The 13,806-nt window shown below is 42.7% G+C and overlaps 1 protein-coding gene across 1 annotated transcript in view; it reads left to right on the top strand.

Moving 5' to 3' along the window:
* Window positions 1–996: 996 nt before the first annotated feature.
* Window positions 997–13,806, top strand: part of slc38a3a (solute carrier family 38 member 3a) — a gene marked incomplete at both ends in the record, with an annotated part of 90,265 nt that continues 77,455 nt past the window's right edge. Inside the window, one exon of the mRNA XM_084338503.1 lies at window positions 997–1,029. Within this exon, the coding sequence (XP_084194629.1) occupies window positions 997–1,029 (33 nt within the window). The remainder of the gene's footprint in view (window positions 1,030–13,806) is intronic.

The raw sequence follows: 13,806 nt of genomic DNA on the forward strand, positions 1-13,806 counted from the left end.
CTTATTCACACGTTTCTTCTTGTTTCTGTAGAAACCACCTTTCTTCATCTCAGTGTGCTGTTTGTATGTCTGGGTCTTCCTATTACCACAAGCACGTTCGATATGGCCTTTTAAACCACAGTTTCTGCAGTCTACGTCTTTACACCAACACTCTGATGGCTGATGCCCCATTCTCCCACAGCGGTAGCATGGCTTGCCAGCTGTTGTCTTCTTGTCCTCAAAAGACAACTTGTGCACTTGGGCTGATAGACTTAGCTGCTGTGCTTCTCGGGCAGCCATTTCCATTGACGTACTTATCTCTATGGCCTTTTCCAGTCTCAGGTTAGCTTCACTCAGTAGTCGTTTCTGAATAGACTCACTGCGTAGACCACACACCAGTCTGTCACGTATGGTGTCATTGAGTGAAATACCAAATTCACAATATTCAGACAGGCGTTTAAGTACAGCTACAAACTGTGAAACAGATTCACCCTCTTCTTGGTTCCTTTTATGGAACCTGAAACGCTCTGCAATGACCAGTGGCTTAGGAGAGTAGTGATCTTTTAATATTCCCACTATGTCTTCATAGGACTTGTCCCCTGGCTTCTCTGGCTGCACCAGACTGCGCAGTAGGTTATACGTTTTTGCTCCCATAACACTTAAGAATGTAGGTACTATGATATCCTCTTCAATCTTATTAGCAAGTGCAAAATACTCAAACCTTTCGGTGTAAGAACTCCATTGTTCCGTCTCCTCGAATGGTCCAATATGTCCAAACAGTGCAGCCATCTTCCTGCAATTAGTCCTGTCCTTGTTTCGTTTGAGTTACTGTCTTTGGATCTGGCACCATCTGCCCCTCCTCATTTACTCAGTCTCCTTCCCATCGCGGAGATTTCACCTTTTCTCCGTCTCCATACGCCGCCCGCAACAGTGTCAACACAGCAGTATGCACCGTTGCCAAGTTACCGCAGCCCCGACGTCGCGCTGCACACTCGCGAAAACAAACAAACACGTCAGATGCGGACTATTGCCGACAATAACAAACACAACGTGAGATCCGTATTATCCTCGTCGCCAGTTTTGTTGTATACTCATCTGGTTATTTAGTATAACATATAATAATGAGGAGACACGAGACACGGGTAAATTCCAGTTGACAGCTCTTTAGTGGAAAACTCAACACAGGTGATTACAATCACGGCAGTACTTATTAGCAGGGGGCGTGACGTTATCTAATAAGGGGCAAACTTAGAATGTCAATACACAACAACTACTATGAGCTGTAACACCAGGACTAGCATGACTACTATGAGTTGTAACACCAGGACTAGCATGACTACTATGAGCTGTAACAACAGGACTAGCATGACTAGTATGAGTTGTAACACCAGGACTAGCATGACTACTATGAGTTGTAACACCAGGACTAGCATGACTACTATGAGCTGTAACAACAGGACTAGCATGACTACTATGAGTTGTAACAACAGGACTAGCATGACTACTATGAGTTGTAACAACAGGACTAGCATGACTACTATGAGTTGTAACAACAGGACTAGCATGACTACTATGAGTTGTAACAACAGGACTAGCATGACTACTATGAGTTGTAACAACAGGACTAGCATGACTACTATGAGTTGTAACACCAGGACTAGCATGACTACTATGAGTTGTGACACCAGGACTAGCATGATTACTATGAGCTGTAACACCAGGACTAGCATGACTACTATGAGTTGTAACACCAGGACTAGCATGACTACTATGAGTTGTGACACCAGGACTAGCATGACTACTATGAGCTGTAACACCAGGACTAGCATGACTACTATGAGTTGTGACACCAGGACTAGCATGACTACTATGAGTTGTGACACCAGGACTAGCATGACTACTATGAGCTGTAACACCAGGACTAGCATGACTACTATGAGTTGTAACACCAGGACTAGCATGACTACTATGAGTTGTGACACCAGGACTAGCATGACTACTATGAGCTGTAACACCAGGACTAGCATGACTACTATGAGTTGTGACACCAGGACTAGCATGACTACTATGAGTTGTGACACCAGGACTAGCATGACTACTATGAGCTGTAACAACAGGACTAGCATGACTACTATGAGTTGTAACAACAGGACTAGCATGACTACTATGAGTTGTGACACCAGGACTAGCATGACTACTATGAGCTGTAACAACAGGACTAGCATGACTACTATGAGCTGTAACACCAGGACTAGCATGACTACTATGAGTTGTAACAACAGGACTAGCATGACTAGTATGAGTTGTAACACCAGGACTAGCATGACTACTATGAGTTGTAACACCAGGACTAGCATGACTACTATGAGTTGTGACACCAGGACTAGCATGACTACTATGAGCTGTAACACCAGGACTAGCATGACTACTATGAGCTGTAACACCAGGACTAGCATGACTACTATGAGCTGTAACAACAGGACTAGCATGACTACTATGAGTTGTAACAACAGGACTAGCATGACTACTATGAGCTGTAACACCAGGACTAGCATGACTACTATGAGTTGTAACAACAGGACTAGCATGACTAGTATGAGTTGTAACACCAGGACTAGCATGACTACTATGAGCTGTAACACCAGGACTAGCATGACTACTATGAGTTGTAACAACAGGACTAGCATGACTACTATGAGTTGTAACACCAGGACTAGCATGACTACTATGAGTTGTAACAACAGGACTAGCATGACTACTATGAGTTGTAACACCAGGACTAGCATGACTACTATGAGTTGTAACAACAGGACTAGCATGACTAGTATGAGTTGTAACACCAGGACTAGCATGACTACTATGAGTTGTAACACCAGGACTAGCATGACTACTATGAGTTGTAACACCAGGACTAGCATGACTACTATGAGTTGTGACACCAGGACTAGCATGACTACTATGAGCTGTAACACCAGGACTAGCATGACTACTATGAGCTGTAACACCAGGACTAGCATGACTACTATGAGCTGTAACAACAGGACTAGCATGACTACTATGAGCTGTAACAACAGGACTAGCATGACTACTATGAGTTGTGACACCAGGACTAGCATGACTAGTATGAGTTGTAACACCAGGACTAGCATGACTACTATGAGTTGTAACACCAGGACTAGCATGACTACTATGAGCTGTAACAACAGGACTAGCATGACTACTATGAGCTGTAACACCAGGACTAGCATGACTACTATGAGCTGTAACAACAGGACTAGCATGACTACTATGAGCTGTAACAAAAGGACTAGCATGACTACTATGAGTTGTAACACCAGGACTAGCATGACTAGTATGAGCTGTAACAACAGGACTAGCATGACTACTATGAGCTGTAACAACAGGACTAGCATGACTACTATGAGTTGTGACACCAGGACTAGCATGACTACTATGAGTTGTAACAACAGGACTAGCATGACTACTATGAGTTGTAACACCAGGACTAGCATGACTACTATGAGTTGTAACACCAGGACTAGCATGACTACTATGAGCTGTAACAACAGGACTAGCATGACTACTATGAGTTGTGACACCAGGACTAGCATGACTACTATGAGCTGTAACAAAAGGACTAGCATGACTACTATGAGTTGTAACACCAGGACTAGCATGACTACTATGAGTTGTAACAACAGGACTAGCATGACTACTATGAGTTGTAACACCAGGACTAGCATGACTACTATGAGTTGTAACACCAGGACTAGCATGACTACTATGAGCTGTAACAACAGGACTAGCATGACTACTATGAGCTGTAACAACAGGACTAGCATAACTACTATGAGTTGTAACACCAGGACTAGCATGACTAGTATGAGCTGTAACAACAGGACTAGCATGACTACTATGAGCTGTAACACCAGGACTAGCATGACTACTATGAGTTGTAACACCAGGACTAGCATGACTACTATGAGTTGTGACAACAGGACTAGCATGACTACTATGAGCTGTAACAACAGGACTAGCATGACTACTATGAGTTGTAACACCAGGACTAGCATGACTACTATGAGCTGTAACAACAGGACTAGCATGACTACTATGAGCTGTAACAAAAGGACTAGCATGACTACTATGAGTTGTAACACCAGGACTAGCATGACTAGTATGAGATGTAACAACAGGACTAGCATGACTACTATGAGCTGTAACAACAGGACTAGCATGACTACTATGAGTTGTAACAACAGGACTAGCATGACTAGTATGAGTTGTAACAACAGGACTAGCATGACTAGTATGAGCTGTAACACCAGGACTAGCATGACTACTATGAGCTGTAACAACAGGACTAGCATGACTACTATGAGTTGTGACACCAGGACTAGCATGACTAGTATGAGCTGTAACAACAGGACTAGCATGACTACTATGAGTTGTAACAACAGGACTAGCATGACTACTATGAGTTGTAACACCAGGACTAGCATGACTAGTATGAGCTGTAACAACAGGACTAGCATGACTACTATGAGCTGTAACACCAGGACTAGCATGACTACTATGAGTTGTAACACCAGGACTAGCATGACTACTATGAGTTGTAACACCAGGACTAGCATGACTAGTATGAGTTGTAACAACAGGACTAGCATGACTACTATGAGCTGTAACAACAGGACTAGCATGACTACTATGAGTTGTAACAACAGGACTAGCATGACTAGTATGAGTTGTAACACCAGGACTAGCATGACTACTATGAGTTGTAACAACAGGACTAGCATGACTACTATGAGCTGTAACACCAGGACTAGCATGACTAGTATGAGTTGTAACAACAGGACTAGCATGACTAGTATGAGTTGTAACAACAGGACTAGCATGACTACTATGAGTTGTAACACCAGGACTAGCATGACTACTATGAGCTGTAACACCAGGACTAGCATGACTACTATGAGTTGTAACACCAGGACTAGCATGACTAGTATGAGTTGTAACACCAGGACTAGCATGACTACTATGAGCTGTGACACCAGGACTAGCATGACTAGTATGAGCTGTAACACCAGGACTAGCATGACTAGTATGAGTTGTAACAACAGGACTAGCATGACTACTATGAGTTGTAACACCAGGACTAGCATGACTAGTATGAGCTGTAACACCAGGACTAGCATGACTAGTATGAGTTGTAACAACAGGACTAGCATGACTACTATGAGTTGTAACAACAGGACTAGCATGACTACTATGAGTTGTGACACCAGGACTAGCATGACTAGTATGAGTTGTAACAACAGGACTAGCATGACTACTATGAGTTGTAACACCAGGACTAGCATGACTAGTATGAGCTGTAACACCAGGACTAGCATGACTAGTATGAGTTGTAACAACAGGACTAGCATGACTACTATGAGTTGTAACAACAGGACTAGCATGACTACTATGAGTTGTGACACCAGGACTAGCATGACTAGTATGAGTTGTAACAACAGGACTAGCATGACTACTATGAGTTGTGACACCAGGACTAGCATGACTACTATGAGTTGTGACACCAGGACTAGCATGACTACTATGAGCTGTAACACCAGGACTAGCATGACTACTATGAGTTGTGACACCAGGACTAGCATGACTACTATGAGTTGTGACACCAGGACTAGCATGACTACTATGAGCTGTAACAACAGGACTAGCATGACTACTATGAGTTGTAACAACAGGACTAGCATGACTACTATGAGTTGTGACACCAGGACTAGCATGACTACTATGAGCTGTAACAACAGGACTAGCATGACTACTATGAGCTGTAACACCAGGACTAGCATGACTACTATGAGTTGTAACAACAGGACTAGCATGACTAGTATGAGTTGTAACACCAGGACTAGCATGACTACTATGAGTTGTAACACCAGGACTAGCATGACTACTATGAGTTGTGACACCAGGACTAGCATGACTACTATGAGCTGTAACACCAGGACTAGCATGACTACTATGAGCTGTAACACCAGGACTAGCATGACTACTATGAGCTGTAACAACAGGACTAGCATGACTACTATGAGTTGTAACAACAGGACTAGCATGACTACTATGAGCTGTAACACCAGGACTAGCATGACTACTATGAGTTGTAACAACAGGACTAGCATGACTAGTATGAGTTGTAACACCAGGACTAGCATGACTACTATGAGCTGTAACACCAGGACTAGCATGACTACTATGAGTTGTAACAACAGGACTAGCATGACTACTATGAGTTGTAACACCAGGACTAGCATGACTACTATGAGTTGTAACAACAGGACTAGCATGACTACTATGAGTTGTAACACCAGGACTAGCATGACTACTATGAGTTGTAACAACAGGACTAGCATGACTAGTATGAGTTGTAACACCAGGACTAGCATGACTACTATGAGTTGTAACACCAGGACTAGCATGACTACTATGAGTTGTAACACCAGGACTAGCATGACTACTATGAGTTGTGACACCAGGACTAGCATGACTACTATGAGCTGTAACACCAGGACTAGCATGACTACTATGAGCTGTAACACCAGGACTAGCATGACTACTATGAGCTGTAACAACAGGACTAGCATGACTACTATGAGCTGTAACAACAGGACTAGCATGACTACTATGAGTTGTGACACCAGGACTAGCATGACTAGTATGAGTTGTAACACCAGGACTAGCATGACTACTATGAGTTGTAACACCAGGACTAGCATGACTACTATGAGCTGTAACAACAGGACTAGCATGACTACTATGAGCTGTAACACCAGGACTAGCATGACTACTATGAGCTGTAACAACAGGACTAGCATGACTACTATGAGCTGTAACAAAAGGACTAGCATGACTACTATGAGTTGTAACACCAGGACTAGCATGACTAGTATGAGCTGTAACAACAGGACTAGCATGACTACTATGAGCTGTAACAACAGGACTAGCATGACTACTATGAGTTGTGACACCAGGACTAGCATGACTACTATGAGTTGTAACAACAGGACTAGCATGACTACTATGAGTTGTAACACCAGGACTAGCATGACTACTATGAGTTGTAACACCAGGACTAGCATGACTACTATGAGCTGTAACAACAGGACTAGCATGACTACTATGAGTTGTGACACCAGGACTAGCATGACTACTATGAGCTGTAACAAAAGGACTAGCATGACTACTATGAGTTGTAACACCAGGACTAGCATGACTACTATGAGTTGTAACAACAGGACTAGCATGACTACTATGAGTTGTAACACCAGGACTAGCATGACTACTATGAGTTGTAACACCAGGACTAGCATGACTACTATGAGCTGTAACAACAGGACTAGCATGACTACTATGAGCTGTAACAACAGGACTAGCATAACTACTATGAGTTGTAACACCAGGACTAGCATGACTAGTATGAGCTGTAACAACAGGACTAGCATGACTACTATGAGCTGTAACACCAGGACTAGCATGACTACTATGAGTTGTAACACCAGGACTAGCATGACTACTATGAGTTGTGACAACAGGACTAGCATGACTACTATGAGCTGTAACAACAGGACTAGCATGACTACTATGAGTTGTAACACCAGGACTAGCATGACTACTATGAGCTGTAACAACAGGACTAGCATGACTACTATGAGCTGTAACAAAAGGACTAGCATGACTACTATGAGTTGTAACACCAGGACTAGCATGACTAGTATGAGATGTAACAACAGGACTAGCATGACTACTATGAGCTGTAACAACAGGACTAGCATGACTACTATGAGTTGTAACAACAGGACTAGCATGACTAGTATGAGTTGTAACAACAGGACTAGCATGACTAGTATGAGCTGTAACACCAGGACTAGCATGACTACTATGAGCTGTAACAACAGGACTAGCATGACTACTATGAGTTGTGACACCAGGACTAGCATGACTAGTATGAGCTGTAACAACAGGACTAGCATGACTACTATGAGTTGTAACAACAGGACTAGCATGACTACTATGAGTTGTAACACCAGGACTAGCATGACTAGTATGAGCTGTAACAACAGGACTAGCATGACTACTATGAGCTGTAACACCAGGACTAGCATGACTACTATGAGTTGTAACACCAGGACTAGCATGACTACTATGAGTTGTAACACCAGGACTAGCATGACTAGTATGAGTTGTAACAACAGGACTAGCATGACTACTATGAGCTGTAACAACAGGACTAGCATGACTACTATGAGTTGTAACAACAGGACTAGCATGACTAGTATGAGTTGTAACACCAGGACTAGCATGACTACTATGAGTTGTAACAACAGGACTAGCATGACTACTATGAGCTGTAACACCAGGACTAGCATGACTAGTATGAGTTGTAACAACAGGACTAGCATGACTAGTATGAGTTGTAACAACAGGACTAGCATGACTACTATGAGTTGTAACACCAGGACTAGCATGACTACTATGAGCTGTAACACCAGGACTAGCATGACTACTATGAGTTGTAACACCAGGACTAGCATGACTAGTATGAGTTGTAACACCAGGACTAGCATGACTACTATGAGCTGTGACACCAGGACTAGCATGACTAGTATGAGCTGTAACACCAGGACTAGCATGACTAGTATGAGTTGTAACAACAGGACTAGCATGACTACTATGAGTTGTAACACCAGGACTAGCATGACTAGTATGAGCTGTAACACCAGGACTAGCATGACTAGTATGAGTTGTAACAACAGGACTAGCATGACTACTATGAGTTGTAACAACAGGACTAGCATGACTACTATGAGTTGTGACACCAGGACTAGCATGACTAGTATGAGTTGTAACAACAGGACTAGCATGACTACTATGAGTTGTAACACCAGGACTAGCATGACTAGTATGAGCTGTAACACCAGGACTAGCATGACTAGTATGAGTTGTAACAACAGGACTAGCATGACTACTATGAGTTGTAACAACAGGACTAGCATGACTACTATGAGTTGTGACACCAGGACTAGCATGACTAGTATGAGTTGTAACAACAGGACTAGCATGACTACTATGAGTTGTGACACCAGGACTAGCATGACTAGTATGAGTAACACTAAGATAAGATAAGAGATAAGATATTCCTTTATTGATCCCCTTGGGGAAATGCAGGCATCATAGCAGCATGGAGGGTGGGGGGTACAGGTAGTAAAAACAACACAAGCAGTGTAAACAAATAAGTCAATATAATTTACTATCTAACTGAAATATACAGTATTCACAGTGTCACATAAGGTGCAGTATGCATAAGGTATTGTTATAATTGACTGTCTAACTAACTGAAATATACAGAATTCACAGTATCACAGTAGTCACATAAGGTGCAGTATTCACATAAGGTGCAGTATTCACATAAGGTGTAGTATTCACATAAGGTGCAGTATTCACATAAGGTGCAGTATTCACATAAGGTGTAGTATTCACATAAGGTGCAGTATGCATAAGGTGCAGTATTCACATAAGGTGCAGTATTCACATAGGGTGCAGTATTCACATAAGGTGCAGTATTCACATAAGGTGCAGTATTCACATAGGGTGCAGTATTCACATAAGGTGCAGTATTCACATAAGGTGCAGTATTCACATAAGATGCAGTATGCATAAGGTGCAGTATTCACATAAGGTGCAGTATTCACATAAGGTGCAGTATTCACATAAGGTGCAGTATGCATAAGGTGCAGTATTCACATAAGGTGCAGTATTCACATAAGGTGCAGTATTCACATAAGGTGCAGTAGTCACATAAGGTGCAGTATTCACATAAGGTGCAGTATTCACACAAGGTGCAGTATCACATAAGGTGCAGTATTCACATAAGGTGCAGTATACATAAGGTGCAGTATGCATAAGGTGCAGTATTCACATAAGGTGCAGTATTCACATAAGGTGCAGTATTCACATAAGGTGCAGTATTCACACAAGGTGCACTATTCACACAAGGTGCAGTAGTCACATAAGGTGCAGTATTCACATAAGGTGCAGTATTCACACAAGGTGCAGTATCACATAAGGTGCAGTATTCACACAAGGTGCAGTATTCACACAAGGTGCAGTATTCACATAGGGTGCAGTATTCACATAAGGTGCAGTATTCACATAAGGTGCAGTATTCACATAGGGTGCAGTATTCACATAAGGTGCAGTATTCACATAAGGTGCAGTATTCACATAAGATGCAGTATGCATAAGGTGCAGTATTCACATAAGGTGCAGTATTCACATAAGGTGCAGTATTCACATAAGGTGCAGTATGCATAAGGTGCAGTATTCATATAAGGTGCAGTATTCACATAAGGTGCAGTATTCACATAAGGTGCAGTAGTCACATAAGGTGCAGTATTCACATAAGGTGCAGTATTCACACAAGGTGCAGTATCACATAAGGTGCAGTATTCACATAAGGTGCAGTATACATAAGGTGCAGTATGCATAAGGTGCAGTATTCACATAAGGTGCAGTATTCACATAAGGTGCAGTATTCACATAAGGTGCAGTATTCACACAAGGTGCAGTATTCACACAAGGTGCAGTATTCACACAAGGTGCAGTATTCACACAAGGTGCAGTATTCACATAAGGTGCAGTATTCACATAGGGTGCAGTATTCACATAAGGTGCAGTATTCACATAAGGTGCAGTATTCACATAAGGTGCAGTAGTCACATAAGGTGCAGTATTCACATAAGGTGCAGTATTCACATAAGGTGCAGTATTCACATAAGGTGCAGTATTCACACAAGGTGCAGTATTCACACAAGGTGCAGTATTCACATAAGGTGCAGTATTCACATAAGGTGCAGTATTCACATAGGGTGCAGTATTCACATAAGGTGCAGTATTCACACAAGGTGCAGTATTCACATAGGGTGCAGTATTCACATAAGGTGCAGTATTCACACAAGGTGCAGTATTCACATAAGGTGCAGTATTCACATAGGGTGCAGTATTCACATAAGGTGCAGTATTCACACAAGGTGCAGTATTCACATAAGATGCAGTATGCATAAGGTGCAGTATTCACATAAGGTGCAGTATTCACATAAGGTGCAGTATTCACATAAGGTGCAGTATGCATAAGGTGCAGTATTCATATAAGGTGCAGTATTCACATAAGGTGCAGTATTCACATAAGGTGCAGTAGTCACATAAGGTGCAGTATTCACATAAGGTGCAGTATTCACACAAGGTGCAGTATCACATAAGGTGCAGTATTCACATAAGGTGCAGTATACATAAGGTGCAGTATGCATAAGGTGCAGTATTCACATAAGGTGCAGTATTCACATAAGGTGCAGTATTCACATAAGGTGCAGTATTCACACAAGGTGCAGTATTCACACAAGGTGCAGTATTCACACAAGGTGCAGTATTCACACAAGGTGCAGTATTCACATAAGGTGCAGTATTCACATAGGGTGCAGTATTCACATAAGGTGCAGTATTCACATAAGGTGCAGTATTCACATAAGGTGCAGTAGTCACATAAGGTGCAGTATTCACATAAGGTGCAGTATTCACATAAGGTGCAGTATTCACATAAGGTGCAGTATTCACACAAGGTGCAGTATTCACATAAGGTGCAGTATTCACACAAGGTGCAGTATTCACATAAGGTGCAGTATTCACATAAGGTGCAGTATTCACATAGGGTGCAGTATTCACATAAGGTGCAGTATTCACATAGGGTGCAGTATTCACATAAGGTGCAGTATTCACACAAGGTGCAGTATTCACACAAGGTGCAGTATTCACATAAGGTGCAGTATTCACATAGGGTGCAGTATTCACATAAGGTGCAGTATGCATAAGGTAGTGCTATTGTCCTCCTTGGGTTCCTATTAGTTGTAGTTGGAGGTCTGGCAGCAGTCCTTGTTTGCATAATAAACTGTTCAAAATCCTCTTCTTATTTAAACACATATGATTATTCATATTTCACAGTTTTTGTTCTTCATGTTTCATTGACGACCAGGAGGCAGAAATGTAGTTCTCAGTTCCATTTCATTTAATTCGTTTCTCCCTTTACAGGTTTTTCTAGAGCAGAGCAGCAGCGAGGCATGTCTTCAATTCTAACAAACATTCTGTCAACTAACTTCTCCCGAAGGATCAAACACACCCTTTTACAGGTGGCACGCGTTGCTAATTAGCGTTCAATTGTGTGGTCTAGGCCTGCGCGCAGCTGACTTCCCACTGCGGGCAAAAATGGTGCGTTACAGAATACTATAATGCAATCTAATTCTAAACAATATAATAAACAATTTAAGTGAATCTCCATTTAGGCTATTATAAAACATATTTATGCCAATTTGATTACACCTTTTGCTACAATAATAAATGATATATTTCAAGCTGTTCAAATTATATTATATCAAAAAGTCACAACAAACTCCCCCCCGATGAGCTCCCAAGCGTCATCATTCTCCTAGTTCCAAGGGGTACAGCAGCTGTACCGGTCTCTTCAGGACCAGATTCTTGGGGAGTCTTAACGAACATGAACGAACCTTTCCGTCCCGTCCTACGAACACCTGTTCAATGCGACCCATTTTCCACATATGCTTTGGCTGTTTGTCTTCGTGCAGTAAAGCCAGGTCGCCCACCTTGAATGTGCTGGGCTTGTTCGATGCTGTGTGTGCTGATCTCAGCTCCATTAAATAATCCTTCTTCCATCGAATCCAGTATCCGTTGATCAGTCTCTGACGGTATTGTAACCGTTTGTTGAGCTTAGCTGCGTCAGCATTAGCGTGGTAATTGGGGGGAGTGGGCAGTGGAGGTAGGGTCGTGAGTCTCTGTCCCACCAAGAAGTGGGCTGGGGTTAGCGGAGCAGGCTCTCCGCACTCTGCGTGTGTGAAGGTGAGGGGTCTTGAGTTGACAACAGCCTCCACTTCAGTAAGCAACGTTTGAAGCTCTTCAAATGTCAAAAACGCTTTTCCTAACACTTTTCTTAAGCACACCTTCACTGACCTCACCATGCGTTCCCACATCCCGCCCCACCAAGCTGCCCGTTCTACTATGTATTTCCAGGTGATCATTTTCCCTGCAAAGAACTCCTGTATCTTCGTATCTTTTATCAAATTATACATAGCTCTCAGATCTTTGTCTGCACGCTTGAATGTTTTTGCGTTGTCTGAATATATCGTGGTACAGATTCCTCGTCGGGCCACAAATCGTCTAAAGGCCATAAGAAATGAATCTGTGCTGAGGTCTGATACTATTTCTAAATGTACAGCTCTTGTCACTGCACAAGTAAATAAAGCTACATATGCCTTTTTATTCTGGGGCTTTACATATAATGGCCCTGCGAAATCTACACCTGTTACTTCGAACGGCTGGGCCTCTGTCACCCTATCTTTGGGCAAGGGTGCAGTACATTGTTGGCCTGCTTTTAATTTACTTTTTCGACAGACGAGACACTGTTTTATCATTTTCTTCACCAACTGGCGTCCTCTTAATATCCAAAACTGTTCTCTCACCTGTGTCAAGGTGTCTTGTAAACCAGAGTGGAATACATCATTGTGCGCACTGTTGTGGAGCCTGACTGTCCAAGGCGGTTAGTTGAGTGCCGGACCACATCTTCATCACCAACCCTGACCAGCGGCTCCTAGTGGTGCCTACAACTAGGCGTGAGCTCAGGGGGGGCCGTGCCTTCTCCGCTGTCGCCCCCGAAATGTGGAACGAGCTGCCGCTGCAGATCAGGCCTCATCACTGCCCCGTTTC

Source organism: Notolepis coatsorum (genome assembly GCF_963971535.1).
Source record: "Notolepis coatsorum genome assembly, contig: SCAFFOLD_593, whole genome shotgun sequence".
Classification (NCBI taxonomy): Eukaryota; Metazoa; Chordata; class Actinopteri; order Aulopiformes; family Paralepididae; genus Notolepis; species Notolepis coatsorum.